The sequence below is a fragment of the Hippoglossus hippoglossus genome, chromosome 3, assembly GCF_009819705.1.
Source record: "Hippoglossus hippoglossus isolate fHipHip1 chromosome 3, fHipHip1.pri, whole genome shotgun sequence".
NCBI classification, from domain to species: domain Eukaryota; kingdom Metazoa; phylum Chordata; class Actinopteri; order Pleuronectiformes; family Pleuronectidae; genus Hippoglossus; species Hippoglossus hippoglossus.
In genome coordinates, this window is record NC_047153.1 from 5567223 (window position 1) to 5594116 (window position 26894).

Below are 26894 nucleotides of genomic sequence, written 5' to 3' on the forward strand. Positions count from 1 at the left end.
CATTATTTCAGTTAGTATGTCATCGAGACACAAAATCAATATGTTGTGGCATTAAGTCGTTTTGAGAGAAGCCCTTGTTTTGACTTAGTTAGTCATTAACTTCAGTTCATGGAGAAACTGGGGAACCTTAGTCCTTATTTTGAGTTACTGTCATTTACTAAAATGCAGTTGTTACAGTAGCAGGCAGGTAAAAAATGAGATATAGACAAGAGAATATAAATATTTGTGTGTTATAGAGTCTGACAAGCAGAGGGAATGAAAGCCCTGCAGAACAGTTCCCTCTCGCGCTGTATAAAGTACATGTATGCATGTGTACACACATTTAAAACACATTTTTATTATTATTTAATAATCGTGTATCGCTGGTCTGCGCATGCGCACAGCCGAGCCCGTCACTGTATTTGTTTTCATTCTGCGGCGCCGACCAATCGCGGCGGGGCCTGGGAGGACAGGTGCCCGCCCCCCCCCCGGCAGACACGCCTCTGTGTTCACCGCTTCATACAGACACTGTTGTTAGCGACGTAGCCGCCGCGGTCAACCTCATCTCTGACATTTCCACCTCGACCACTTCCCAGAAGTTCACCTTTCTCCGGTAACGGCCACGTGAATGCACGAGTAAGCGGCTCGGCGCCCGGGCTACCGATCCCCCCGTTGTTTGCCGGTGGCAGTCCTGAGAGGTGAGTCGAAAGCGGTGCTAGCTTGTTAGCCGATGGGAGGGGGGTTGGTTGTTGTGCTAACGTAGCATTCGCGGGGAGCCGCTCCATAACCTTGCCGAACGAACCGGGTGGCGAGCGGGTGGGTTTCCGCGGCCGCTCAGCGACAACGCGCGGGGGTTCGCCTTCCGACTCCACGACGCGAGGGTTTTCGGCGGCGGCGGCGGCGTTCGCCCGCAGGTTCGAGAACTTCAGTCAAGCTAGCGAGCTACATAGCGACGACCACGAATTAGCCGAAATGCTAACGCTGAGCAGACTGACCCGAGCCAACATGCATTCTCTTTTATTTAATAATGTGTCGCTATCCTCGTTCTGCCGGGTTATATTTCCCTGCCTGGCTCGGGGGTTGTTCGTGGTGGAAGGTGACTGCCGGAGGAGCCGTGTGTGTGACGGGCTTTTCGCTCCAACTTCCCGCATAACTTGACGCTAATGCGACGTTAACGTTGGAACGGGAGCTAGTGCTAGCTTGCTGGCTAGCTAGCGTTCTTCCTGACCTAACCGACCAACACCGCTGGAATCGACCGGGGACTTCACAACTTTAATAATGTCGCACTCTTAATACAGCGGTGGCCGCATTGGTGCGAAGCCAACGGCGTCGGTTGTGTTTATCGGTTGCGATCGGGGCTGTTTTCGCGTCTTTTAACCGTCAGTTAGCCAACGCGCTCGGCTCAGTCCCGGTCAGCGAGGGACTGTCAACGGCCGCCATCCGGACACAAACCCGCCTTTACGGACTCTTATCTGCGCGACCCCCCTTTTTGAGTCTGGGACCGTTCGCTTGCCTCATAACTTCCCGAGCCAGCGCGAGAGCCGGCGTTAGCCACCGGGACAAGCGAAAGCCGCGGACGGATCGCGTTAAGCTCGGTGTTTGGCAGAGAGAGGGGGAGGGGATGAGGCAGGGCTACAGCGAGAGAGAGACAGCGCCTACACGCCCGGAGAACAAGTGTCGGCTGGCGGGTTCGTGTCGAGCCACAGTCGACACATCTCGCTGGATTATTACTGTCGGCAGTGTTTACTTCGCGTTTCGTCGAACGGGGACGTGCGACAGACGCGGGCTCCGCCACGGAGGACCGTGCGCTCGGCCACCGTGTTCTCCGGTGGAGCTGGTGCAGGGCAATGAGGCACAATGTCCGCCCTCCGCCGAACAAATGGAATGACGTTCACCCAGGGACCGTCCACAATTTACTGTTCTCCGTCTACGTGTGTGTGTGCGCATGTGTCCGGGGAGCCACGCGCTGTTAGTTAGAGTCCTCTTCATATTGGTGAACTGAAACCTGCGTGGAATCATTTAAAAGAGCTCGAACTATATGCTGTGTATCATTTGGCTGAATTTGCCTTTACATAATTATATTGATTACAGGTGCTACACAATGTTTTAATGGTCTTGTGGACATCAAATTGGTTATTTACATCTTCAGATCAAGGGTCTTTTAATGCAAACATTCAATTCAATTTGTATAGCACGAAATCATAATATACATTATCTCAAGGCACTGTACATAGAAGGTCAAGAACCTTAAAATTATACAGAAACCCAAAAGTTTCCAAAATGAGAAGCACTTTGGTGACTGTGTAAGAAATCCTCCAGCAGAACCAGAACTCAACATAGGCGATGTCTGCCTCAACCGGTTGAAAAATGGGTGAGAGGGATGTGAGAGATACCAGGAACAGTTGTGTACCATCATGTTTCACATCTGACAGTCTAGTTGTAATGAAAACCATAAGAGGGATAATTATTATGTAAATATGTTATTAATGATAGCAGCAACACTTCATATAATAATAATAATAGTTGTTGTCAGAATCCTGCAGCTCTGGAGTCAGAGATACCTGTAGGGAGGGAGAGAAAAAAAAAAATATATATATATAACCCAGCGACTGGTTGTTGATCATGTGTGGAAACATATTTTAGTTGATATCATCTTCATATTGGCTCGAACTCTATTGAAGAAATAGTTTTAACAAGCTCAACCGAAACCAAGATGTATATGCTGTTTATCATTTGGCTGAATTGACTCTTCGTAGGTCTTTTGACTACAAGAGCTTCATGGACACAAAAAAAAAACAAGACACATTCAGGAACAGAGTTAAGACATCTAGCTAATGATACGTGTATTAAACATTATGATTACTATTTATCAGATGAGTAAAAAATTTAGCTCTTGACAACTTCAGTGGACTGAGCGTACTACTTGGATGACGGTCCCTAACTGTCATACACTGGCACTCTGCTCAACAATGGCACATGTCTATTTAAGGACAGTTGTAGGGAAACAATTTACAGGACACATTTAGTTTTTATTTTAATTTAACAAGTTATTTTTGCTCCTGGCATTCCCTGATGTTTTATTCTTTATTAATAAAACCACTTTACTTTGTGTTCGTGATTTGTATTTTAATTTGAAAACCTCTTTCTTTGGGGATGTATGGGGAAGTTGTCACATCAGTGTTAGTTCTCTCAAAATGGTGTCAAACACCAATATTCACATTTTAAGTTCCCGCGAGCCACACTTAAAAAGAAAGAGAGGCTTGGTGTTACATTCAGAGTGTGATTATGCAGAAATAACTTCTAAAACCGATGTTTGCTTCTTGACTGTTGTTGTAGCAAAGCTTTATTGGATTGCATTATACTGAAACACCTTTGATGTGACACCTCTGAGTCTAAGCAACAACCTAATGTGACACACTTCTCACATTTTGGAGTCATTGTTGAGCTGTTGGATTGGATGACAGTGTAAAAGTGTTTTATTTTACTATTGTTGCCGTGTTTACTGACCATTATTTAAACAAACTGCACTGCAGTTAAAACCGTTTGGGCTAGTGAAGCAATCATGTCATAATGATTACATGCTTTACATTAGTACATTTAAAAATACATTAAGTCATCATTTGACAAAAAAGCCAGTCAGATTTTAATCAGATTGTTGTTTAAATTTAAAGTAGAATGTCAGAGAAACAATAAAGAGAAACCAACAAGAACTTTTTGTCATGCCTCAAACAATAGTGAAATAAGTTGTTTGCAAAGAGTGTTTGTGTAGGTATCATTGTGACACTGGATATTAGTGTTCTTTCTTCGCAAGAGAGCTCAGTTCACTTTAAAATGACTTACTTTAAATGCTATTTTCTCAAAAGTTAATATGAATCTTTTGTTATTTTATAAGTAAAAGTATTTGTATGTCTACCTTGGACATTTGTATTGTCCCTCTGTTACTGCAAAATAAACATACATAGGCTGCACCCTCTTGACAAATGCTCCCAATGTTTAAGTTCACAGACTAAGTAGCTACTTACAGCCTGTTAACTGTCTGTTTGTCTATGTTCTCTTTAGTCCCTTTGACTATGTGTATACAATGAAGAGGCGCGTGGAGGACCAGGAACCAATATTTGCACCCCAGCAACAGCAATCACGTCGTCCCCCAGTTCAAGGTATTGCAGAGAGCTTCCAGCACCGGGCCCTCGCCCCGGCCCCTACTGTGATAGAGGCAGCCACAGACACCATGCAGCCATCCACCGGCATCCAGTATTCTCTCCCCCAGGGCTACCAGGTACGATCATATCAAAACAGTTGCTCTACCCCTCATGCCCTTTTCCCCAAATTGTCTGTACAGACCATTTCCTTTGAGCTGATTGGATAAGAGAAAAATCCATAGAGCTGCATGTTTGATTGTCAATTAAAGTGACAAATCAAAAGAGCAGAATCCGAACTGAGTGCTTATAAAAGGAATATTAATCCAGAATTGTGAAACTCTTAGAGTGCAAGATCCAGTTTTTTTAAATGTTCTTCATTTTTTGTAATTGTAATAATATGTACACAACTTTTAATCCTCCAAAGACATGGTTAATAAGAAAATGTATTTCTTTCTCAAAAGGTGCCCACAATGCCCCAGAGCACAAGTGGACATGGACACAACACTGCACCACATGTTGGTCCCCACACACACAGTCTGGCAGTTCAGTCCCAGGGTCCTGCAGTGGTCCAAGGCCACGTTCATCCACCCGCACCCATAACCTCTCCTCAAGGACAGCAGCAGTTTCAGCGTCTGAAGGTACAACTACATGGAAAAATATACAAACTTTTACGTGTATCCACCAGACTAAATTAAACAACATCCATCTGGGCCAAGTGTGTGGACATATCACTGACACAAAAAACAGTACAAAGCAAGACCATCATAAACATTAATATGATACGTGTTTTTAAACTTCTGTCTTTCATGATTCATAGATATGATGCACTCGTTGGTTATAATAATTTGGATGTTTTCCGCTTTTTGTAGGTTGAAGACGCCTTGTCCTATCTGGATCAAGTGAAGCTGCAGTTTGGGAATTATCCACAGGTTTATAATGATTTTCTTGACATCATGAAAGAGTTTAAGTCACAGAGGTGAGTTATAACAGTATTTTCTTTATGTCAAGTTTGAATATGTAGCCAGCAGAACAAATGTGTGCAACCAGTTGATGATGAGTCTGATAAATACAACCATTCATTCTGTTGTTACAGCATTGACACTCCTGGAGTCATCAACCGCGTGTCCCAGCTCTTCAAGGGTCACCCGGACCTCATTATGGGTTTTAACACTTTCCTGCCCCCTGGATACAAGATTGAGATTCAAACCAACGATCTGGTCAATGTGACCACGCCGGGTCAGATCCACTACATCACCCCGCATGGTATTTCTGTTCAGAGCATGCCTATAGGTCCAGCATCCAGCCAACCTGTAAGCCATCACCAGCACCAGAGTCTGCCACAGGCTGGCCCACAGACTACCCCCGCCACCACCACAACCACCCCACCCGTCCCAGCCCAACCTACTCCAAATAAAACCAGCAAGGTAGAAGATATTCTATATTTACCACTGAACTTTATATAATAAGCTAAAACACTTTATCAGTGTTTTACAGTCTCAGTTTTCTTGATAGAAAGGTGCTATAACATTGTGTTCTTTTGTTGTTGTTGTGTCCAACAGCCAATTCAGTCTCCAGCCCATACACCCACGAGCCAGCCCAATCCATCCATCCCATCCTATGCCTCACCGCGCTCACCAACTGTTCAGCCCCACACTCCTGTGAGCAGCACGCCGTCTGGGGGGCCACCGCTCCAGAACAACCAGCCTGTGGAGTTCAACCATGCTATAAACTATGTCAACAAGATCAAGAACCGCTTCCAGGGTCAGCCAGACATCTACAAATCCTTCCTAGAAATCCTTCACACATACCAGGTAAGGAAATATATTCTAAAATAAAAGTTATTCCTGAATTGTAGTGTATACATATCTGTTGGCACCCAGTTTAAATTTGTATTTTGTCTGTCAGAGAAAGAGAACGTGGATAAACCTACTGTAATCTCACCAATTTTTTTTTTATTATCAATTATCCAGAAGGAGCAAAGAAATGCTAAAGAGGCAGGAGGTAACTACACCCCCACACTGACTGAGCAGGAGGTCTACACTCAGGTGGCAAAGCTCTTCAAGAACCAGGAGGACCTGCTCTCGGAGTTTGGACAGTTCCTGCCTGACGCAAACAGCTCAATGGTGAGTCTCTGTGAATACACTTCCACGCAGAGGCCCATTTTAACTGGTGCTACATCTGGCTAATGGGCTTTGTGTCAATGTTTACATTAAAAAATCAATGGGTTTGCCTGTTTAGGCCCTAGTGGTAATCTAAGTGTAGGAAACTTTCTACAACACATTTGAAATGACTGCCTAACACTGACAACCAGCTCACGGTGTTTCCTTCATTCAACACTTACCACCTCTGCCACATTCCTTTTCATTTACATTTTATTATTATAACTTCAGCAAAAGTTGACCATATTTACGCACATTGTTATTGAACCTGCCTGTAAATTATTGTGACCTTACTTTGGACAGATTGTGATAATACAATATAATGATTATTTTTTAGCTGCTGGGCAAGACTGCACCAGACAGGGCCGAGTCTGTGCGTAATGATCATGGTGGGACAGTAAAGAGACCCTTACTGAACAACAAACAAAGGCTGAGCCAGAACGGCCTCCCCATCAGAAGACCAGCAGGAGTGGGAGCCACACCGCCTGTCAAGGTACGCACCACTCTACCTGTCAGCTGGTTTTATATATATTAAGCTGTTTTTACAATTTGTGTATTCCTTCAGTATTACAGTAGAACTAGTAAATATGTTATATTTATAGCAACATGGGTGGATGGTGTTCAAAACACCTCACAAACACTGTAAAGCATCATCACACACATCCTACTACATCCTCCAGAGTGACCACGATCAACAAGTGCCTTCGATTACCATTCAAACAATGAAACGATTAAACATTGAGAAAGCTTGTGACAGTTATTATTTTATCATGTCTTTTTCATTACTCTTGCAGAAGAAACCCAAAATAATGGGGAAGGACCACAGCATGAGTGAAGTCAGCAAACACAGCACCAGCACTGAAACCATGTTCTTTGAGAAGGTCAGTATCATTCTATTCAGTACCCATATTATTTATTTAAAGTCCTTTTGATAGAAAGATTACGATCACCAAAATGTAATAATACGATGAAATCATCTTAACCGTTGTTTTTTGACCTTCTAACAGGTGAAGAAGGCTCTTCGGAGCACAGAGGCGTACGACAACTTCCTCCGCTGTCTGCATATCTTCAACCAGGAAGTCATTTCTCGCGCTGAGCTGGTCCAGTTAGTCATCCCATTCCTTGGGTGAGTTTAAAACATGCATCTGTCAGTGCCCTGGTTACACATGATATATTGATTGATATATATATTGATATCATTTCTGTACGGCTCTGTTTTCTACCTAATAACTACGAAAACAAATCATTAGTTTTATACAGGTATTCAATCCTTTGAAGAAATAAAGTACACCTATTTAAGTATTATGACATTTTTCTTATTTAAAATCATATTCTAGCTTCACTCATCAGATTAGGTTTGTTATAAAACACAGTGTTGATTTTCATATGTATCAACATTCATGTAAATCAAGTTAACTACTTACGGCACTGAAAAAGATCTGCTCCTAATGTCAGTGCTACACATCTGTCATTCACAAACCTGTAACCATTATTAATTGTTGATTTTACGTGTGCTCCACAATTTACAGAAAATTCCCAGAGCTCTTTACTTGGTTTAAAAACTTCCTGGGCTACCGCGAGTTCAGTCACGGGGAGCCGAGCCATGCAGAGAGTTTACCCAAGGAGCGTGCGATGGAGGGCATCGCCATGGAGATTGACTACGGTTCCTGCAAGAGGCTGGGGTCCAGTTATAGAGCACTGCCCAAGAGCTACCAGCAGCCAAAGTGCACAGGACGGACGCCGCTGTGCAGAGAGGTTAGTCGCTGAAGGAAGTCTGCTCACTGAAGTCTATATGTCATGTTTCTCTCTCCCAGTGGGCTACCAGCAGGGTAACTGGAGAAGCAAACACCTCATGTACAGATAACAATGCCAATCAATTGCTCAGGCAACAAACAAAAAACTGTCCACTCATGCTAAGACCAATCCACAGCAGTTGTGTGCTCGAATGTGAATGTTAGGAGCTGGTCACTTCACCTCTGCCATGATGTCCGTACTTTGATTTCTGCCCCTGCCAACAATCGCACAATACAATCGAATGCTTTGTTTAAATATATATTGAATTTAAGCAAATGTCCTTTTGCAGGTTCTGAATGACACATGGGTGTCGTTTCCATCGTGGTCTGAGGATTCTACATTTGTGAGCTCCAAGAAGACTCAATATGAGGAGCACATTTACAGATGTGAGGATGAGCGCTTTGAGGTGAGGAACTCTCAGTCAACTCACACGCGTCAATATACTATCGAAAAGTCTGTACTATGTTATCCAAGAAAAACCTTCATGCTGTTACCATCAGCCACAATCAGACAGTTTGTCTAATTTGTCGAGTATTTCCCTGGTTTCCCCCCATGTAGCTGGATGTTGTGTTGGAGACCAACCTTTCCACAATACGAGCCCTGGAGTCGGTGCAGCGGAAGCTTTCACGCATGTCAGCTGAGGAGCAGCTGCGCTTCAAGCTGGACAACACGATGGGCGGCTCCTCAGAGGTCATTCACCGCAAAGCTATCCAGAGGATATATGGGGACAAGGCCAATGACATCATTGACGGGCTTAAGAAGAACCCAGCTGCATCTGTCCCCATAGTGCTGAAAAGGTAAATGGTCTAATTTTCATTTCCTAACTTCTGCCACGATTGTGGTTTTAAGACCATATGAGGATGTGAAATACTTTTTACAACTTTTTATGGTCACACTTTCAGGTTAAAAATTAAGGAGGAGGAGTGGAGAGAAGCCCAGAGAGGATTCAACAAAATCTGGCAGGAGCAGAATGAAAAGTATTACCTGAAGTCACTGGACCATCAAGGCGTCAACTTCAAGCAGAATGACACCAAAGTGCTGCGTTCAAAGACCTTGCTCAATGAAATTGAGTTGCTATATGATGATGTGAGTAGCATGTTTCATTGACTATACTTTTATTTTTTTTAAAGAAACGGGTCAGTGTGATTGTTGCAGTAATTACATTCATCAACTTCATCAATTTATTTTTTTAAGCTCTAAATAGGAATTCGATCACAGCTCATGATTGTAGATGTTTTATCCCTCACACAGGATGTTGTTGAGTACAATTGCTCAAAATTCCGCCCAATTCACTCCCTGTTTGTGTCTTGTAGCGTCAGGAGCGAGCGGTCGAGGAAGCCCCCGCACCTCCACTGAGCGGCCCGCACATGACCCTGACCTATGATGACAGCCAGATCCTGGAAGATGCTGCTGCCCTCATCATCCACCATGTCAAACGACAGGTGGGCATCCAGAAAGAAGACAAGTACAAGATCAAACAGATCATCCACCACTTCATCCCGGACCTGCTGTTCGCACAGCGAGGTGAGCTCTCGGATGTAGAGGACGAGGACGAAGAGGAGGAAGAAGACTTGGAGATGGATCAAGACAGCCCCAAGAAGCACAACGGCTTGCCGGGCAGCAGCCCATCAAAGTCGAAGCTCCTCTTCAGCAACCCGGCAGCTCAGAAGCTGCGCGGCACAGACGAGGCCTATAACCTGTTCTTCGTGAACAACTACTGGTATATCTTCCTTCGTCTACACCACATCCTCTGTTCTCGTTTGCTGCGAATCTACGGGCAAGCCGAGAAGCAGATTGAAGAGGACGCCCGCGAGCGAGAGTGGGAGAGAGAAGTGTTGGGGGTCAAAAGGGAGAAAAGTGAAAACCCAGCAATCCAACTGAAAATGAAGGAGCCAAGTAAGTGAGAAAATAAAACAACCCGTGGTTCCATGTTTATCTTGATGCTTTTCTGTAAATTGTACCCACATGCTATTTTTTCATTTTTCACTCATCACGTTTACAAATTCCTTCCTGCAGTGGATATCGATGTAGACGACTACTACTCTGTGTTTCTGGAAATGGTGCGCAACCTTTTGGATGGAAACATGGAGCCGGCTCAGTATGAGGACTCCTTGAGGGAAATGTTTACTATCCATGCCTACGTTGCCTTCACCATGGATAAGCTCATCCAAAGCATTGTCCGGCAGGTCAGCACAGTTACCATTCTATCATCTGATTTGATGTGTGTTCCACAAATATTTACGTCTGTTCCATGTGTAGTTTGTTTCAGATTCAAACTTTATTGGCTGAGCTTAATTTGTACAAAAGGCCTGAAGTTGATGTTGATTTTAATTGTCTTGCCACAAAGTGAACAGCGAAACATGAGGACCTGGACTTAATGCTACAGCAAAAGATCTTCAGTGTGACAACTAAACTATAAGGAAACATGTTTGTGAAAATGTATATGTTTTAAGACTCAGTCCAGATCCAACCTGAGCTGAGAAATTTTAACTTGTACAATTTGGAGCATTATTTAAAAGAGAAAATTGTTATTTTTTCTGAAAGTTCCCCAATTTAATCAACATTTTATCTGAAATCAAGTTGAATTGGAGCCTGTAAATCAGAATTTAATAGATTGAGGAAATCAGTATATCTTATCTCAAAACTATGAGTTATTGAATCTGTCACCCTAAACTCACTGAGTGTGTCACTGTCACTTTTAGACTCTGTGATAATGAGGCTCGATTGTTTTTGCCTGTATGGACTTTGGGCTGTTTCTTACTCAAACGGTTGTGTTTCCCAGCTCCAGCACCTCGTCACTGATGACGTATGCGCACGTGTAACAGACATGTACCTGAGTGAATGTGCCAATAAAGCGACGGGCGGCACGCTGTCCACGCAGACGTCCAGGTCCACAGCAGAGGGCGTCTACCAGCGCAAGGCAGAGCAGCTAATGTCGGATGAGAACAGCTTCAAGGTACGATGAAGCCAGAGATGAATGAGAGTATTGCACATTAGTTTAAACGAGTTTGAAGGGTTAGTTATTGGCTAATGAATGAATTGCTTGTGTTCTTTCTAGCTGATGTTTGTAAAGAGTCGAGGATCTCTCAGCATGACCATGGAGCTGCTGGACACAGAAGACGACAACTCCGATGAGCCAGCGGAGGCAGAGGTAAGACTCCTTTAGTTATTATTTAGTAGTATTATTATTATTACTTCTTTAAAGTCTTAAAAGTTATTATTCATTTCTTCAGGTGTCTGCACATCTGTAGTTCGTAATCATTGCTTTCTTCTTTCATTTCATTTGTTAGTCAGGTTTTTATCAGATTTACTGCTGCATTCAGAGAGTTTCAGTCAATCCCACAGCACAAATCCAACACGATTTATCGAATACAATTAAGTCACGTTCCAACTAGATTTCCTATTCATTGTCTTTCTTTTTTCTTGTGTATGGAAGAATATGATTTGATTTTTTTACCTCTTAATCCCACCTTCAAAGTAGTGATGGTGCTTTTTCTGGTGAGTCATTTATTTCAAGGAGGGAGGCCCAATCTCTTTTAATAGAATTATCATAGACGGGTTTATCAAATAGGGATGTTTTAAATCACCATCTGTTGGATGTGAGACGATGTTAATAATCCAGATGAGGGAACAGGTGCATGATCACGAAGGGTAATGGTGTGTGTCTGCAAATTGGGAAATAATTACAGTGGCTCTCTCTGAAAATTCAAAAAAATGCCTGTATATGCACACAGACATGCTAAAAACAAGGATGCTAACTTTTTCAAATATATAAATATCATGATGTAGAGACGTCCCAAACAGTCGACTCTACGTAAGCATTGGTCCAGGAGGGTCCAGGAGGGGTTTTAATGCTGGTGGCATTATTTTTTTAATATAAATTTGGTGATAAATGTTATATTAAAGGAATATTAATGTATTTCAGTCATGTAATTTACTTTACGGCTCAAAAAACACATGCAGGTGTGCAGTACCTCTTCAAGTTACGTGTTTATGAGAGTGGGACTGATCAACTGTTTCTTCTGTTCTGTTTTCTCCTCCACAGAGGTGGTCAGACTACGTGAGTAGATACCTGAACTCAGACTCTGCGTCCCCAGAGCTGCGTGAACATCTGGCCCAGAAGCCGGTGTTCCTCCCCAGGTGAGGCTCCAGCCATGTCCCCCCTCTTGTCTTCACTGTTAAAGCTTCTGTCCCGAGGCACTAGTCAGCCGAGCAGCTACTCCACTGTTGCCAAGCCTCCTGCCAAATACGACTCATTTTCTCAGATAGAAACAGTGGTACCTCTGCACAAGCCTGACTTAGGAAGCTTCAATCACAAAAGCTGTGGGCATAAAAAGCCTTTTTAGTAACAAACATGAAAGTTTTGAGAAGGTTAATCGAAAAGAGAAACACTGCAGTTACGCTGAAGTGCTTGCGGTGCCTGACTGCCCCTCTGTCATGGAGTCTCATTGGCCATTAATGTGATTTTTCAGTTTCTGACGTCTGCCTCAAATGGAAGATTGCACTTTACATGGCCGTCTTTTAAAAAAGAAAAACATGGAATTTATTTATTCATTGATTCAGTTCCTTTTTAATGGAAATTTTTATTTATTACCAGCAAGGTTTTTTTAAAATGGCTTCGGCTTGATTGTTGGTTTCAAGTGTCCACCTACCCGGGAAAGCTACAAGAAAAATTTGGTTTGATTATTCACACTGTATTGAATTGAAATGGTGATTTTCATTGTGTAACATAAAGGACAAAAGTCATCGAATGCACAAGCTAAGAGAAAAACAAATGGGTCCCACCTTTTGTCATTTTAATTTCATTTTTCTACAATAACCTGTGACCTGAGTTTGAGAGACCGAAGCTCTTGTGTCGGACCTGAGAGACTTTGTTGAGACAGTGAAGTCGGGGTTTCCTTTCCTACCTTTTCATGCCCTTTTGTTTGTGATTGTATTCAGATCCAAGGTCCTGTATGTGACTTAATCACTGTTTGCAACTGTAAATGTTGAAATGTCAATTTATTTAAGTCTGTTATACTCAGTGTTATGTTTGTAATCATTTTCAGTGGAAACAGTGCACTCCCGTTGCAACTTTTTGTTGTGAGTGAGATTTTTTTCCACTGGTGTGACAGAGATTAGTGCTCATGTTTTTTAAAACTCTGGTCAAGCACATTATCTGCAACACTTGTACAGAGGAGTAGGGTTTGTAAATAAAAATGATCGTCTAAATTGTATGTTCACATGTTGGCGTATTTCTTTCCCCCGACACCTTTCGAGCTGTGCATGGAAGCGTGCGTGTGTCCGCTCTGTCGTAAAAGCTCCAGATGAACAATCTGTCATTGTGTTTGGTGCTGTTTTGAGTTTTGAGTTTCTTTTGAGATGGCTGTCCATTATCATACACATTTCAATCAGGCTTTGTAAAACACCAAATATCTTCTCCTACCTTTTCCCTCTTATTGATTAATTCACCCATTGCATAAATCTGGTACCTGACTGGGATTTATCATTTTTTATTAAACTTTATTTTGTTTATTTATCCATTTACTTTATACTCATCAAATCTATGAGAGATCAGCAGCACAAGAGGTCAAAACTTGTCATTCTTTACAAAAAATCACTGGCAGTAAAAAATTCCAGCAGTTTCTTTTCCAGTTGTGTTGGGTCTTCATCTCATGATCATAACATTCGGTACATTGTTGGTGAAAGAATGTGCAAATCAAAAATCTATATACACATATTCCAGTTTTTACTTGTAACTGGCGCCACTGTCATGTCTTTTAAGTGGAGCCCTGAATGCTAAAATATGCTTCATGGTTTCAGTCCTCGCTCAACTGTAACCTCTGTGGTAAGTACACATTTAAAACTTTCATTCAGGTGGGGTGAATAATGAAATTTTTAGTAGCTGCACAAAATCGGGGGTTCAATCTCCAATTTCTTCTAACGAATTATTGTTTGCCAAGCGTATTTAGATCGATTACAGTACGTGGAAGTGCAAAGGAAGTGCACTGTACAGAAATATTTCCCGACTGCTGCCTCTGCTGCTCTTATAGATCCGCATTTTCCCACGACGGATTTGACTCCCTATCTAGTTCTGTTCCCCGGTGAGTTGCAATGCATGGGTTTCAAAAATATAGTTTAAAGGGACAGTCCTCTCAAATTTGACTGCGCTCTCCTCACATTTCTTCTCAATGTCCTGAATATTGTGCCTGACCACATCCCCCGGACTTTAATATCGCACAACGCATATAGTCAAACAACAAATTGTGCCATCAAGTGAGATTTAGTTTCCAGATATTAATCTGTGCGAACTTTCCCTGTAAACGTGATTATTTGTTTGTTTCTTTCAAACTTATTTATTTATTTATTTTTGATGTGTGGCGCAGTCGAACGCACTTCTGCGGGATCAGTCAGTCTTATTCATGGCTGTCGATCTGTTTGGGCCTTCAGGAATTTGAGGCAGATAAGGAAGTGCCAGAGAGGATGGAAGCAGCTGCAGCAGGAGAGAAAGACCAAGGCCCCCTCGGACACGTCGCAGGACGGTAACAGTGCGCTGAAGATGCAGTGCATGTTCAAGCTCAACTCCTACAAGATGGTGTATGTCTGCAAGTCAGAGGATTATATGTACAGGCACACGGCTCTCACACGGGCCCATCAGGTGAGCACGGACAATACCTGAGTTTATCTGCTCCTGTGTCGATGTTATCAGTTTGAGGTTCAGTACTAAAGAGTGAACAGGTAGCTCTTAAATACATCCCATCAACAACATAAATAATAATTAGAATAAAGAGAGACACATTCTTTTTACTATATTCACAAAGGTTAAGGGTTTTATTTAAGGTGTTCAATCGGTTTCATGTTTCAAGAACTTAAATGATGACGACTCTCTGTGTTCAGGCCTATATGGTTGTTGACGTTTTTCTTGCTGGATGAATGAGATGATTTTCTACACACACATATTTCTGTAACTTTTATGTTGCTGAGCTGTGTCGTCCTCTCTCTCTCTCTCTCAGTCTCATCAGACAGTGAACAGGCGCCTGCACAGACGCTTCCAGGCCAAAGTGGACACCTGGGCCAAAGAGCACGTCACCAGCGACATGGCCACCGACAGCCAGAAGTGGCTGATGGGAGAAGAACAAGAAGACCTGTTGTCCTGCACCACCACCCGCTGCCCGGAGGTCCTCCATTATCTCGACGTTAACAAGTACCGGGTGAAGTACAGAACTCTGTAGTCTCTCGACTAAGGAGAAAAAACCATGGCAGCGATGTCGTCACACAACAAACTGCCCGTGATGAATTCTAATCCAGTAGCTTCATGAGGATTTCTCCAACCTGCTGTTACTGGATTCAGTTGCCAAATTTGTGATGTCAATCCACGATTCAAAGGAGACGTCAATTTCCCCACAAAAAACGAGTCGGAGAACGTTGCCTCAACTTTCAAGCTTTCACCACAAAAAGTCTGCGGTTTATGAGAAATAGAAGTTTTGCCGTCACTATATATCAAATAAAGATTTTCTTTCCTCACATGAGATGAATATAGAAAGAACACGTCTCCTCTTTGGAGTATTCAGAGTTTAAATGAAGCCACGTAAGCAACTTAGCAATGAAATGGGTGTTTTTTTCCCAGGGCCGCCTCATCGTCTCACAGGATATCGAAACAAACAACCTCAGCTTTTCTCTTAGGTAGCGACAACACGTACCTGTTACCTCGGTGAAAATGTTTGTACTCGGAGCTGAATCCGGCTTCCAGCTGTAAACCTGTATAGCCTGTGAATGTTTTCCTCTGTGGTGGTGAAGGTGCAGCTGCCAGCACCGTGTTCTCCAGCATAATAATTTATGACCGTCCAAATATGTTGTGTAAATATATTGTTCATATTATATAGATTTTTTTAAATGTCCTCTATGCGTAGCGTGCATAGAGACATGCATAGTCAGAATTTTTAGGTAGAAGTCGCAGAGAAGTTTATTCAGAAAATCATTCATTTGAACAGTTTTTTACCAAAGGATGTTCATGAGAGACCTTTTTACGCTTTGTGGTCCGTCGAGCTCGTTGTCCCCGACGTCCTTAAAACTATTTGCCATTTTATACGTGTTTGTTTTGAGCCCTTTCTCACTCGAGGTTTTTAAGGTGATTGAATGTAGCTAAGCAGCAATTTTCCCCTTTTTTTGAAAGTACAGTGTTTGTCCAATTTTCAAAGTACTGACGTCGAAACAGTACCATCAAGTTCTCCTCGTATTTAAACTTTACCAAAATGTCAGAATCTGAACTACAGGTTCTCTGGTCTCATAATTTAACGCCTGTAACAACCATACATGAGCTGTGTTTATTTCTTTACGTGCAGTGTTGATGACGAACACTGACGGGTGTATAGTAGGTTTATGTGTGAATGTCACGTGACTTGTGTCCTATATAGAGTGGAAGAAAACGAGCAATAATTCCTTCAGTTCCAGTTTATTTAAGTTTTCGGTTTGTGTTTTCGTGCTGAAATACAAATGTGAATGTCATATCCCTGGAACGAGGAAAACGGAGGATTTTTAAAAATTGATCTTAACCTCTCTGCAGTTTTGATAAAACTGGAATTGGCTGTGTAGATATTATAGTAAAGGTCAGATAAGCAACAAGCTGTTCCTCACATCAACATGAGGAAGTCACTCTGATCAGTATAATATCTTTAATAACACGGGCAGATTGAATTAAACACAGGTGAAGTTCAGTGATGCTCAGCAAAGTTCTCATCCTTTCAAAACCCCCCTGAACTCCATGTGTCACAAGCCGCTGTAGACAATCTTTGAACACTTTATTACTTGGGTTTTTATTTTTCTAACTACGCTGTGTTTGTTATGGGAAAAAACCATAGAAAGTCCCGGGAGCTGATTGTACATAAAGACATTGTTTGTACCTCGTTCGATGTGTCTCCTCTCTGACTTTTAAGATGTTGTACATGAGTGTTAGAACGGTGTTTTGCAATAAACTATCCTCTGAATAGACACGAACTCCGCCGACCGTTTTTCTTTTTCATTGCTGCCGCTGTGTTTATATTCGGGGCATCTGCAGGGCTCATCTTACCGCGTTGAGCTGCCAGCGCTGTTGTTACATGAGAACTGGAGCGACGCTCTGAGAGCACATACCTCTGCCAAGGCTGGTGCCCTCTCTCTCCCCCCCGTGTCAAAGTCCTGCTTCCCCATAACTATCTAGATCGTGACCCACAATGTTGTTATTTGTTCCACCACATTTCTATAATGCAAAACATTTCTTTTACACTCTCATAATAATGTGAGAGAGCTGGAACTTGTTGTTGTGTGTTGTCCGTCCCCCCCCCCGTCCCCCCCCAGGCTCACACACCCACACTATCTCCCTTTTTTTTACTGACCAGAACTCAAAGTTACCTCCGTCTGTGTTTGTTTAATTGTGAGCGCAATTACACAAAAACTACTCAGCGGATTTCCATTAAGTTTTGTGACCCAAGGAAGAACCCATAAAATGTTGGTTTAGATTCAGATCAGATGGCAGATAGAGGGATCTTTTCCCCCACCTTTCTTGGCATTGCAAGATTTGGATTTTCTCAGAGAATACTTTGTGTATATTGATGGGAACATGCAGTTGTCTCTCATATTTGAACTTGTCTTCCCCTCTCGTCTGTGCACCTGTCAATCAGAAACTGTTGCACTTAAGAGCAACCTTGTGCACCTCCGCTACCGCCATGGAAAAAACTTCCTGCATCCGCCCCTGACCTGATATTGCACCAGATTTTATTCAACCCTCCCTGACCCACATCACATCCGTCCAGCAAGTTTCATGCTCCAGTAGTTTTTGCACAGTCTTGCTTACAAACAAACAAAAGTTAAAGACCTAATCTCCTTGGTGAAGATCATAAAAATGCCATGAAAGTAATTACATTTAACTTGATGCCTCTGCAGAAACCCTTTGTATAATATTATTTTTTTAAAAAGCAACTAAATAAAGTTCTGGAATCCGGGCACCGCCTCAAAACTCTGCTGTCTCCAGATCTAAAGCATGAAATGAGCCATCTGACAAAACTAAATCATTCTGTGGTCATTTAATTTCCAGTGAAAAACAAGTTTTATGAAAAAAAAGGAAGAAAAAGCAGTAAAATCCGTCTGAAACTGGGATTTAATGAAGAATCCAGACATGGACTGTTGGAACAGATTTGCTGAGATTATTTGAGAAGTTTCTACTCTGGACCCTGGAGGACTTGGACCTCTGCTACACGCGTACGTAGATCCTTGTGCACATCACGTCATCCGCACCGAATGTCTGAAACAAAAAAAAACAAAGGTTCACTTCATCAGCAGAATCATCTTCTCACCGTGGTTCGTTTAAATGCTTTCTGTTTCTTTGAGAATCGGCTGCAAAGTCGATCAACAGAAAATCTAGTTTTGATAATCAAATAATCATTTCAGTCATTTCATAAACTGAAAAAGCATTTTTTTGCCATTTCCAGCTTTTAAAATACGAGGATTTGAAGCTGTTGTTTTTCATACATGATAATAAACTGAAGAAAACATCTGAGCTCTGGGTAAATTCTAACAGGACTTGTTCATATATTCTGATGTTTTATGGATAAAACCGTTTATTGATTGATCAATCCACTGAAAATAATTGCGAGCTTATTCCTTATTTAAATAATTAATCAAAAATGTGCTTTTCAACCCCTTGTAAAGTGTTAAACTCCCACCACTAAATGCCTGATAAGAAAATGGGGAAGAAGCACTGGAATCCCCGGGTCCGAGGTGTGTGAGACCGAGGCCAAAGATTTATTATTGTCCCAAGGGCGCAGCGTCGTGGCCACACATCATCATTATCTCAGGCCCACGCTGTCTGCGGCAGCTCCATCTGGCGACTGGTGCGATGCTGAGGGAAACGTTTTACTGCAGGAACCATCAGTGTTCAGTGGCGATTCTCAACAGCATGATCAGTGAGAGCAATTGAAGCCCACAGGGGCCGACACACACACACACATACACACATACACACATATGGATTTGGACCCCATCACAGCCAAACAATTTCATCTGACCCCAGTCCCATTATATAAAGAAGCCAGAGCAGGAGAGCATTCATCTTTTAAAAAATCAATATTCTTTGGCTTGAAATGTTAATTAGTTTTATGAGGTTCTTTGCTTGGACAAATAAAATTGTAGCTTTTCAGTCTGAAGCATCGACTCCCTTAAATGGTCATTACATCATAACAGCCATCTTGGATCCCGCTCCACCACACGGCGTCTTCATTAAAGCTCACGTTCATCCCTCTCTCCCTCGGAGGGTAATTGTATCGTCTGCTGCCTGCTGATTTTATTCATCTTTAATTTTTCTGTTAAAGGAACGATCACATTTGTCTGTGAACAGAGTGAAGAGGGAACTGATGTGTTCGATTTTAAGCTTCTGGGAAAAATGTTTAACCAGGAATACTAAACTGATCCCCCCCCCCCCCCCCCCAGCAATTTAATGATTTTTAACTAAAGTATTAAAATTCTGAGAAACTCGATTGTCTTCAAGACAATACTTCAGTGTTATTGAGAGCTTCACATGAATCTGTAATTTACTACGAGTTTATAAAGACGTCAGAATGGATCAGTAACGTCAGTGTTTATAAATCATTTGGGTTTTTTATTTTAACAAATCTTTTTGTTCACAATATCTTCAAGAAATGTGTCTGAACCATGTTTGAGGGAATATTATAGAAACTTGACAAGATGCTTGTGTGGTTTACTCTCTGAATAAACTTTTAATAACTTGAGTGACGTGTTTAGCTTCATCCTCCAGATCATTGATGCACGATTGTTTCATCTGTATCACGTCAAAACCAAATATTTCTGCCTCGGATGGGATTTGTGTTTAAATGCCTGAGCAGAGGACGTGTCTGAACTCTCCCTCCTCACCAGTATCACGTTAAAACTCCTGCAGTATTCTTTGAAACATTTTCCAATGATTAAATCCCATATGCTGCTCAGATTACATCCTATCGGTCCAGCACAGAGAGACGTGCACGCCCTTATCTTGAATAAAAACAGATTTGGTGGAAGCTTTGTTGCACGAAAAACCTGCGCTCCGTCCAAATTACAGCTCGAATATTTCCCTGATTGCCTCTGCGGAGGTGAGTCACAGTCAGTAAGGAGCAGCTCCTCATCAAAGCCAAACTGGACTCGGCTGTTGTTGTCCATCTGGCCAATAAAAACCCTGCATGTTAAATCCCAGATGTTTGCAGGGAAAAACCTCCTTGTCTCAGTGATCTGCATTTGCCAGGAACTGGAGGCCGAACTGTCTCCGACGGATGCGAGATCATGAAACGCTGCGTGGAATGTGGAGTCTTAACAGCAAACGTATGTGAGTGAGAATTAATTCATTTAGTCCGGAGAGTTTCCCCCGCGGAGCCCCTCGAGCTGTGTCGCTGCAAACTCCCCTTCGTTCTCTGAAAGCAGCAAAATCAACTTCGATTGACCAAGAATAATAGAAGTCGTCTGAGGCCTTCTTTTTAAAAGGGAACAGACGTGTTTATCCACACCCTCAACTGGCCATGGAAAGAAAGAAACAAGGCCGTGGGAGTTCACAACATTTCCGAAGAACTACAGAGCATTTTCGGGAAAAAAATATTGACCAAATCATTCAGCAATTCTCCATCTGGTGTCACCACCCAGTTGTGGCCTCTGTTGACCATCTGTCTGCGTTTAGTTTCTGCGTCTGCCTGGATTCTGTTGATATCCCTGTCATCACTGGAAAAAGGGATTTTGCTCTCTGGTCGAGAGTCACACGGAAATATTGAGATTATTGAGTTTGTTCAGTGAATTTGAAGCTTCACGCTCAGTTTTCTTTCTTTTTTGAGACTCACAGAAAAACCCAGAGTAAAAACTAGACCTCCAGCGAACCATTATTACTCCTGCAGAGGTTTTCTTACTTGTCCATTTATGGGTTGGTTGGTTGGTTTGTGAGCAGGATTACACAACAACCACTCAACAGATTTTAATGAGACTTGTTAAAAAGATGAGACAAGGGGCCAAGAAAGTATCCATTAAAGTTTGGAGCAGATTGAGACAAAAGGACAGGAATGTGTTTTCATTAACATTCTGAGATCGGGCGTTTGTTTACAATTTCACAGCGAATAATTCATGGATCTTGATGAAAACAATCTGTGGGTGCAATTTGGTGTGAATCCAAATAAAAACCTTGGTACTAGTGGATTTAAACGTGGTATAAAATGGGAATAATTGGGCCTTGGCCGAGGTCTGTGCCCTACAAAGTGCCATTATAGTTTTTGATTATTGATAAAGAATCAGATTATTTACTCAAATAATATTTTGGTCTTGAAGCAGATGATTCAAAATTGTGTAAACTCACATCTTTTAATGGCTTTTTTTCAATCTGATCAGAACATTTTAAAATATTCTCGTTTACGAAACCGAAACCTGCAGATTGTTGCCACATTTGCATGAAAATAAATTGACTCCTCCTTCGATAACTGTTTATTAATTTGTCAACAGACTGACAACGTTGCTGCTGTGGTAAGAACAAAAGGATTTCTGAAGATATATACATATGTAACATATTTATTTAGTGACAGGGACTGATTTTGTTTCCTTTGCTAAGTTCCACTCTAACGCTGTTTTCCTGTTTCCAATCTCTCTGTGACATTAAGTGAAAGCTGCTGGATGTAGTTTCATATTTGCCGCACAGATATCAAACCAATATTCTCCTCTTATTGTTGCCAAGAATGTGAATAAGCACGTTTCCCAAAATGTCAAACTTTTCCTTTTCGTGTCGGCTGCACTGCGCTGGCAGAACAACAGAGTCTTTGAGTTGAGGATTGTTCTTTTATCCCTGAATTGTTTTCTTACTGGCAGGAGGAAACAGAAAATGGCCCAAGTGGCTAAAGATGGCGACCTCCAAATGTGACACCTCATCCCACCTTGTAACGCGTCCAAACATCTGTTCATTGATCTGCAGAGAGACTGTAGATGTGAATGAGACGGACTGTGTGGACGTCTTTGTTCAGAACGATGGGATGAGATCAAAAAAAATATATAGAGACAAGGTTTTAACACTTTTTCTGTGAGAAACAAAAGGGAAATCTGTTCTGAAGAGACTTTCAAACGTGATTATCTCTCGGTACAATTCCTGTTTTATGTACGTGATTAATTTGAGTCTATATCTGTATGTTGCCCTCTCCGATGTGACACCTCAACGTCTCACTCACCAGTATGAGTTCATCCCCTCTCAGTTCCCGGCTCCAGAAGGTCTTGGGACCGCTCCCGCTCAGTAGAGTCTGTTTGCAGTACATCTTGTTTTCTGTTTCCCAAGTGGCCAGGCTCTGTAGAGAAGCAGCACTTTCATGAGGTGAGTCTCACCTGGTGAAACACGTCAGCAGTGAGACACCGTGGATCTAAATCTATTTCTAAGTCCTCATTGGGCTTCCAGAGTTTCTGCACAGATTAAAAATCAGTTTGCACGTAATGAGTTTGAGATGTTTAATCCAATTTATATGTCGGATGTAGCCTGACATTGCATCGGAGGTTTCCCAGACATCATACGGATGTGGTACTTGTGATGCAGAACTCCTGGTCTCCTTGTGGCCCGCACAAAAAGGAGCCTGAAGTGACCCCTGTAGTGAAAGGTCAATGTGGCTCAAATTGCTGAAAACAATTACTTGACACGTGGTATTTCTGTGGCTTACTTGTGGCCCAGATCCGGCAAACAGGATTGGGCCAAATCAAGGCCACAACTATTTTGCTTATGTGGGTGAGTGAATTTCAATCTGTTTCCAGGTTGGCAGGTTGTCGAGTTGAGTTTGAGAGAGTTAATCCAATTTTCTGAGATACTGCAGCTGAGGGTTTGAACTGTAACACCAGAACCTTCCAAATCCACAGCCTTCTCATCAGTGGTAGGATTTAATGAAGTACATTTACTTTGTTACTGTGCCTATAAGTACATTTTACATGGATCTCTCCACTTTACTTAAGTAGATTTATTTTCGGGTACTTTTCACTTTTGCTCCGCTCCATATTTACAGTGCGTTACATGCAGCAGCAGCAGAATCACTGGTAAACAAACACCTCAAATGAGTTCTGAAAAGGTCACAGCCGAGACTCTGTAAAGTACTTTTACTTTAAATACTTTAAGTACTTACTTTCTTTTACTCAAGTAGTAAATTGAATGTGGTACTTTTACTTGAGTACATTGTGCCTATTTATTTGTAGTTTTACTGAATTAAAAAGTTTGAGTACTCCCTCCACCACAGCTTCTCAGACTGTACGTTTATAATCTTTGATGTCAGAGGGACAAGTGAAATGTTCCTGAATAAACAGATCGGTGCTCAGGCACTGGATTGAATTACCTTACACTTTCTGCCGTCCACCGTCTCCTCGTCGAACTCCTCACCGATGAGGAAGTTGATCTCCGTGGTGCGGACTGAGGTGGAGGTCTTGATGTAGAAGTGCTCGTCGTTCTGTTTTATCTCCACGTGGGGTTTGGACGCAGCCACCCCTGCGACCCGCCTCAGCATCACATTCACACCTGACAACAAGCACAGAACTTCCTGAGAGTCCAGAGATATTAAGTCAGGCTGCGGAGGAGGGTAGTAAATGTATAAACTGACAAACCACAGAAAATTGATTTTAAATGTCCTTCTACTGCGAATAGAATAGAGCTAATTTCTCCTTTCACTGCCCGCCAGCATAGCCAGGATGGGGGTTTTCCTGTGTTTGTGTGTTTGAACAAAATATCTCATAAACACATTGATGGATTTTCACCAAACTCTGTTGAAATATTAGAGGGGAGGGTATAAACAGATGATTCACTTTTTGAGCTGATCGTCCAAAGTTGAAACAGAGTTTCCAAGATATCTCTGCGAACAACAGAGCTAGAGAGACAATCTAAAGCTGATATTGATCTGGAAATCATGTCATGCATTAGTTTATTCCTATTGTACAATAGACACAATCTCAAGCTTCTATAGATCAAAGAATAATTTTGGATCATACGTTCGGAATGACGTCATCATGACATCACTATGAAGTTAAAAAAATTATGTAACTTAGATTTGCATTGTTGTAACTTTTGCAACCAATGATATTAGAGACACGGCTTAATTACATTGATCAATCACTCGTCCTCATATCGTATGAATTGATGAGGTCAATTAAATATGTATATATATATATAAAGTTATTTGATTGGGTAGAGTGTGCATGACCCTCTGATGCTTTTGATTTGACACCTCACATTTATTCTGTCTTTTTTTTCCGGCACCAAAAGAACAAAGTTTGTGTGTCAGAGATGAAACTTGTCCAACAGATATGTATAAAGTTAGAGGTGCTGACTTATCACTGTAAAAACACATGACCTCAGTTATCACCAGAGGAAATCAAGACAAAGCTGTTAAATATCATATTTTAGCAGAACGGCTCCAGCAGCTGCGAGTGTTATCAGCAGATGTTGCATGTGGAGGCTGCAGCGACGAGGGGATGAGAGGCAGGAACGCCGGCGCTGTTTGCTTTGTTTAAGATCTCTGATGGATCACGTTCGGTCACGTCGTCCCAGTGAGTGGAAAAGCGATTAAAACGCTCTGTCACCCAGTTACAGTGCAAACGATCAGATGAGAGAACACCTGGGCCTGTTTCTCATCTCCGGTGCCGTCCATCACTCAAACTCAGCATCGGCGACGTGCAACAAGACGAGGTCGTCTCCTCCTCTAATTAAAACCAGTTGTTTTCAGTGTTAGATTTGTCAAATGTAATTACACATATCCACATGTAAAACAATGAAACTGCAGCAGAAGCTATGGAAGCCCAGAGAGGCAAATGACAAATTATTCCAGGGTCATTTTACAGAAAAAAAAGCCTTCTATATTTTGGATTTATAATTTCTATTTTATTTTTTTAACACTTTGCCATATTTCTTCCTGAAAGCCAGAAAAGGAAATTACACATAAATGAAGATCAACAAAAATGTACTGCTTAAGTAAGTCGTAAAATAACAGAAAGGAATTTGAACCCAGTCACGTGGGTGATACACTGTGTTCGACCGTCCACCACAACTTTGTCACTCGTTATATGATGTAACGCAACGTCTCAATTAAAATACATTTCCAGTAGAAATTATGACATGAGAGTAAAAATCCCCTGGAAGAAAACTTTGATGCTTTTAGTCCTATTTTAGTTTTTTTGCACGTCAGCATCTTGTGACTAAAATGAGAATTGCAACGATAAACAATTTTGACAATTTTGTAAGTAAAAAAAAATAAGAAAAACTACATCCTGGCCTAAAAAGTAGAAATAAACATGTGTTTCTTGGCTTCCGTACAAATCTGTTAAAAATGTAATCAAATCTAATTTTTCTGCCACCAAGATGCTTCTAGTCTTTGTATAGTTTCCTTTTTGTATCTCAAGTGTGATGCATCTGTGTTTTCAAATGTGCAGACATTTCAAACCCTAACGTGCATCTGCATCCAAGGTAAAGTTAATAGACCACTAACAAGCTTATCAATATAATGTTTAATCTATGATTTCACTGAAACACATTGAAACCTTCCTCACAGACAGAGTAGATTCTCCTCACCCAGGGCTTTCAGCAACTCGTCGAAATTCTCGCTGCTTATCATTTTCCACGTGCCGGCAAAATTGGGCATTTTTTCCTCGCAGGGTTCGGTTTGTGCGTCAGCCTTTGCCTTCCGTCGTCTGCTGCCTCGTCTGCTCCCTTTATTCAGCCTCTTTCTCTCCCTCTGTCCGTCCCTGTGCTGCCTCCTCCTCCTCCTCCTCCTCCTCCTCCTCCCTGCGTGTGACCAAACCTCCTCCACCCCGGCTCCCTCTCCCCACACACAGGCTCTGAGTCATTACACATTTGTTTTAATGATGGGGCTAAATTATGTTTTGGTTAAAATGTCTCATCTGTAACTGAGGGTTTGTGGAACTTGATGGTGCATTTATCACAGGTTTCTCATTCACACCTACAGCTGAACACATTCTCTACTTGTTTTGTGACATACAGTTTATATTTCTTCACTTCCCATCAACTGTCTCTGAGATTTCTGCCTCCAACCTAAAGTGATGGAGGTGATTGAAACTTTGACAGTGGTGCTGATAATAGAATTTAACACGAATGAGGAAATCCACTTGAGATCGATAGAGATCATTTCTGGAGTAGTAAAAAATGCAAAATAATTTTTGCTAGCGACACCCTGCTGCCGAAAGTTTAAGTAATTTCTGACTGGTTTGAGAAAAAAGTTTTATTAAGATGATGGATGGACGGACGGTTGGGTCTTTGTAGGTGGTTCTTATTCATTTCAGTGACAGATGTTGGACAAATAAAACCTTGATAACATTCAATTGCAAGATGCCACTTAAAGATTTTTATTTATCTATTTATTTTTGTAATGTGGGTGAATCGTCCACTTATATAACACATCAGACAATCCTGCAGGTTCTCGATCCAGCACCAAAAAAGATTATTTAATTAAATGACTGATCTACAAGACATGAAGTTCTCAAGAAACAATTACAGCAACCACAAAATATATATATATGTGTGTGTATATATGTCAGAGCTGTTTAAACACAGACTCAAACATTAAACATACATCATGAATTCCCAGAAAACCCCTTAAAAAGACCTATTTGTCCTTTGCTGCTCTTCAATGTGTCTATAGCTGAGAAGATCACACTTTTCAATACAGTTCTCATGTCCATCCTCTTTGTACTTTGACTATCCCACCTTTTATTCTACACACACACACACACACACACACACACACACACACACACACACTGGCACCACATAGCTACCACCACTACATCCCCTGAGAACCAGAGGCCCTTCCTCTAATCGAGTCAGTTC

General features: G+C 41.8%; 2 protein-coding genes across 6 annotated transcripts; one reads left to right on the forward strand and one right to left on the reverse strand.

The window, feature by feature from the left end:
* Window positions 1-502: 502 nt before the first annotated feature.
* Window positions 503-17044, forward strand: LOC117755594 (paired amphipathic helix protein Sin3a-like). Of its 2 annotated transcripts, XM_034575514.1 has the most exons (21): window positions 503-677; window positions 4039-4255; window positions 4580-4756; window positions 4988-5094; window positions 5212-5542; window positions 5678-5929; window positions 6089-6241; window positions 6615-6770; window positions 7072-7158; window positions 7285-7403; window positions 7807-8032; window positions 8361-8477; window positions 8630-8868; window positions 8974-9157; window positions 9385-9967; window positions 10088-10257; window positions 10854-11027; window positions 11130-11222; window positions 12117-12211; window positions 14501-14708; window positions 15064-17044. In XM_034575514.1, the coding sequence occupies exons 2-21, from the start codon at window positions 4061-4063 to the stop codon at window positions 15280-15282; spliced, it is 3885 nt and encodes a 1294-aa protein (XP_034431405.1). In that variant the 5' UTR covers window positions 503-677; window positions 4039-4060; the 3' UTR covers window positions 15283-17044. The 2 variants fall into 2 exon arrangements, with proteins under 2 accessions (XP_034431405.1, XP_034431413.1); XM_034575522.1 differs by lacking the exon at window positions 14501-14708 and having other exon boundaries at window positions 15064-15228.
* LOC117755634 (cellular retinoic acid-binding protein 1) lies at window positions 10434-25807 on the reverse strand. 4 transcript variants are annotated; one of them, XM_034575619.1, is made up of 5 exons: window positions 25620-25793; window positions 23398-23576; window positions 22261-22374; window positions 18255-18326; window positions 10434-10444 (listed from the first exon to the last, which is right to left on the reverse strand). In XM_034575619.1, exons 1-4 carry the CDS (start codon window positions 25687-25689, stop codon window positions 18276-18278), a joined length of 414 nt encoding a protein of 137 aa, XP_034431510.1. In that variant the 5' UTR covers window positions 25690-25793; the 3' UTR covers window positions 10434-10444; window positions 18255-18275. The 4 variants fall into 4 exon arrangements, with proteins under 4 accessions (XP_034431510.1, XP_034431519.1, XP_034431502.1 ...); XM_034575628.1 differs by lacking the exon at window positions 10434-10444 and adding an exon at window positions 21863-22049 and having other exon boundaries at window positions 18118-18326; window positions 25620-25807; XM_034575611.1 differs by lacking the exon at window positions 10434-10444 and adding an exon at window positions 21973-22049 and having other exon boundaries at window positions 18118-18326; window positions 25620-25795.
* Between the last annotated feature and the right edge of the window lie 1087 nt (window positions 25808-26894).

Bases quoted from the DNA above. Each gene is read 5' to 3' on its own strand.
- LOC117755594 (XM_034575514.1), top strand. From the start codon at position 4,061: ATGAAGAGGCGCGTGGAGGACCAGGAACCAATATTTGCACCCCAGCAA. The intron at 7,404-7,806 runs GTGAGTTTAAAA...CACAATTTACAG, and splicing joins TTAGTCATCCCATTCCTTGG to AAAATTCCCAGAGCTCTTTA. The intron at 12,212-14,500 runs GTGAGGCTCCAG...TTGGGCCTTCAG, and splicing joins AAGCCGGTGTTCCTCCCCAG to GAATTTGAGGCAGATAAGGA.
- LOC117755634 (XM_034575628.1), bottom strand. From the start codon at position 25,689: ATGCCCAATTTTGCCGGCACGTGGAAAATGATAAGCAGCGAGAATTTC. The intron at 23,577-25,619 runs GTGAGGAGAATC...GCTTGTTGTCAG, and splicing joins CGAGTTGCTGAAAGCCCTGG to GTGTGAATGTGATGCTGAGG. The intron at 22,375-23,397 runs GTAATTCAATCC...GCTTCTCTACAG, and splicing joins TGGACGGCAGAAAGTGTAAG to AGCCTGGCCACTTGGGAAAC.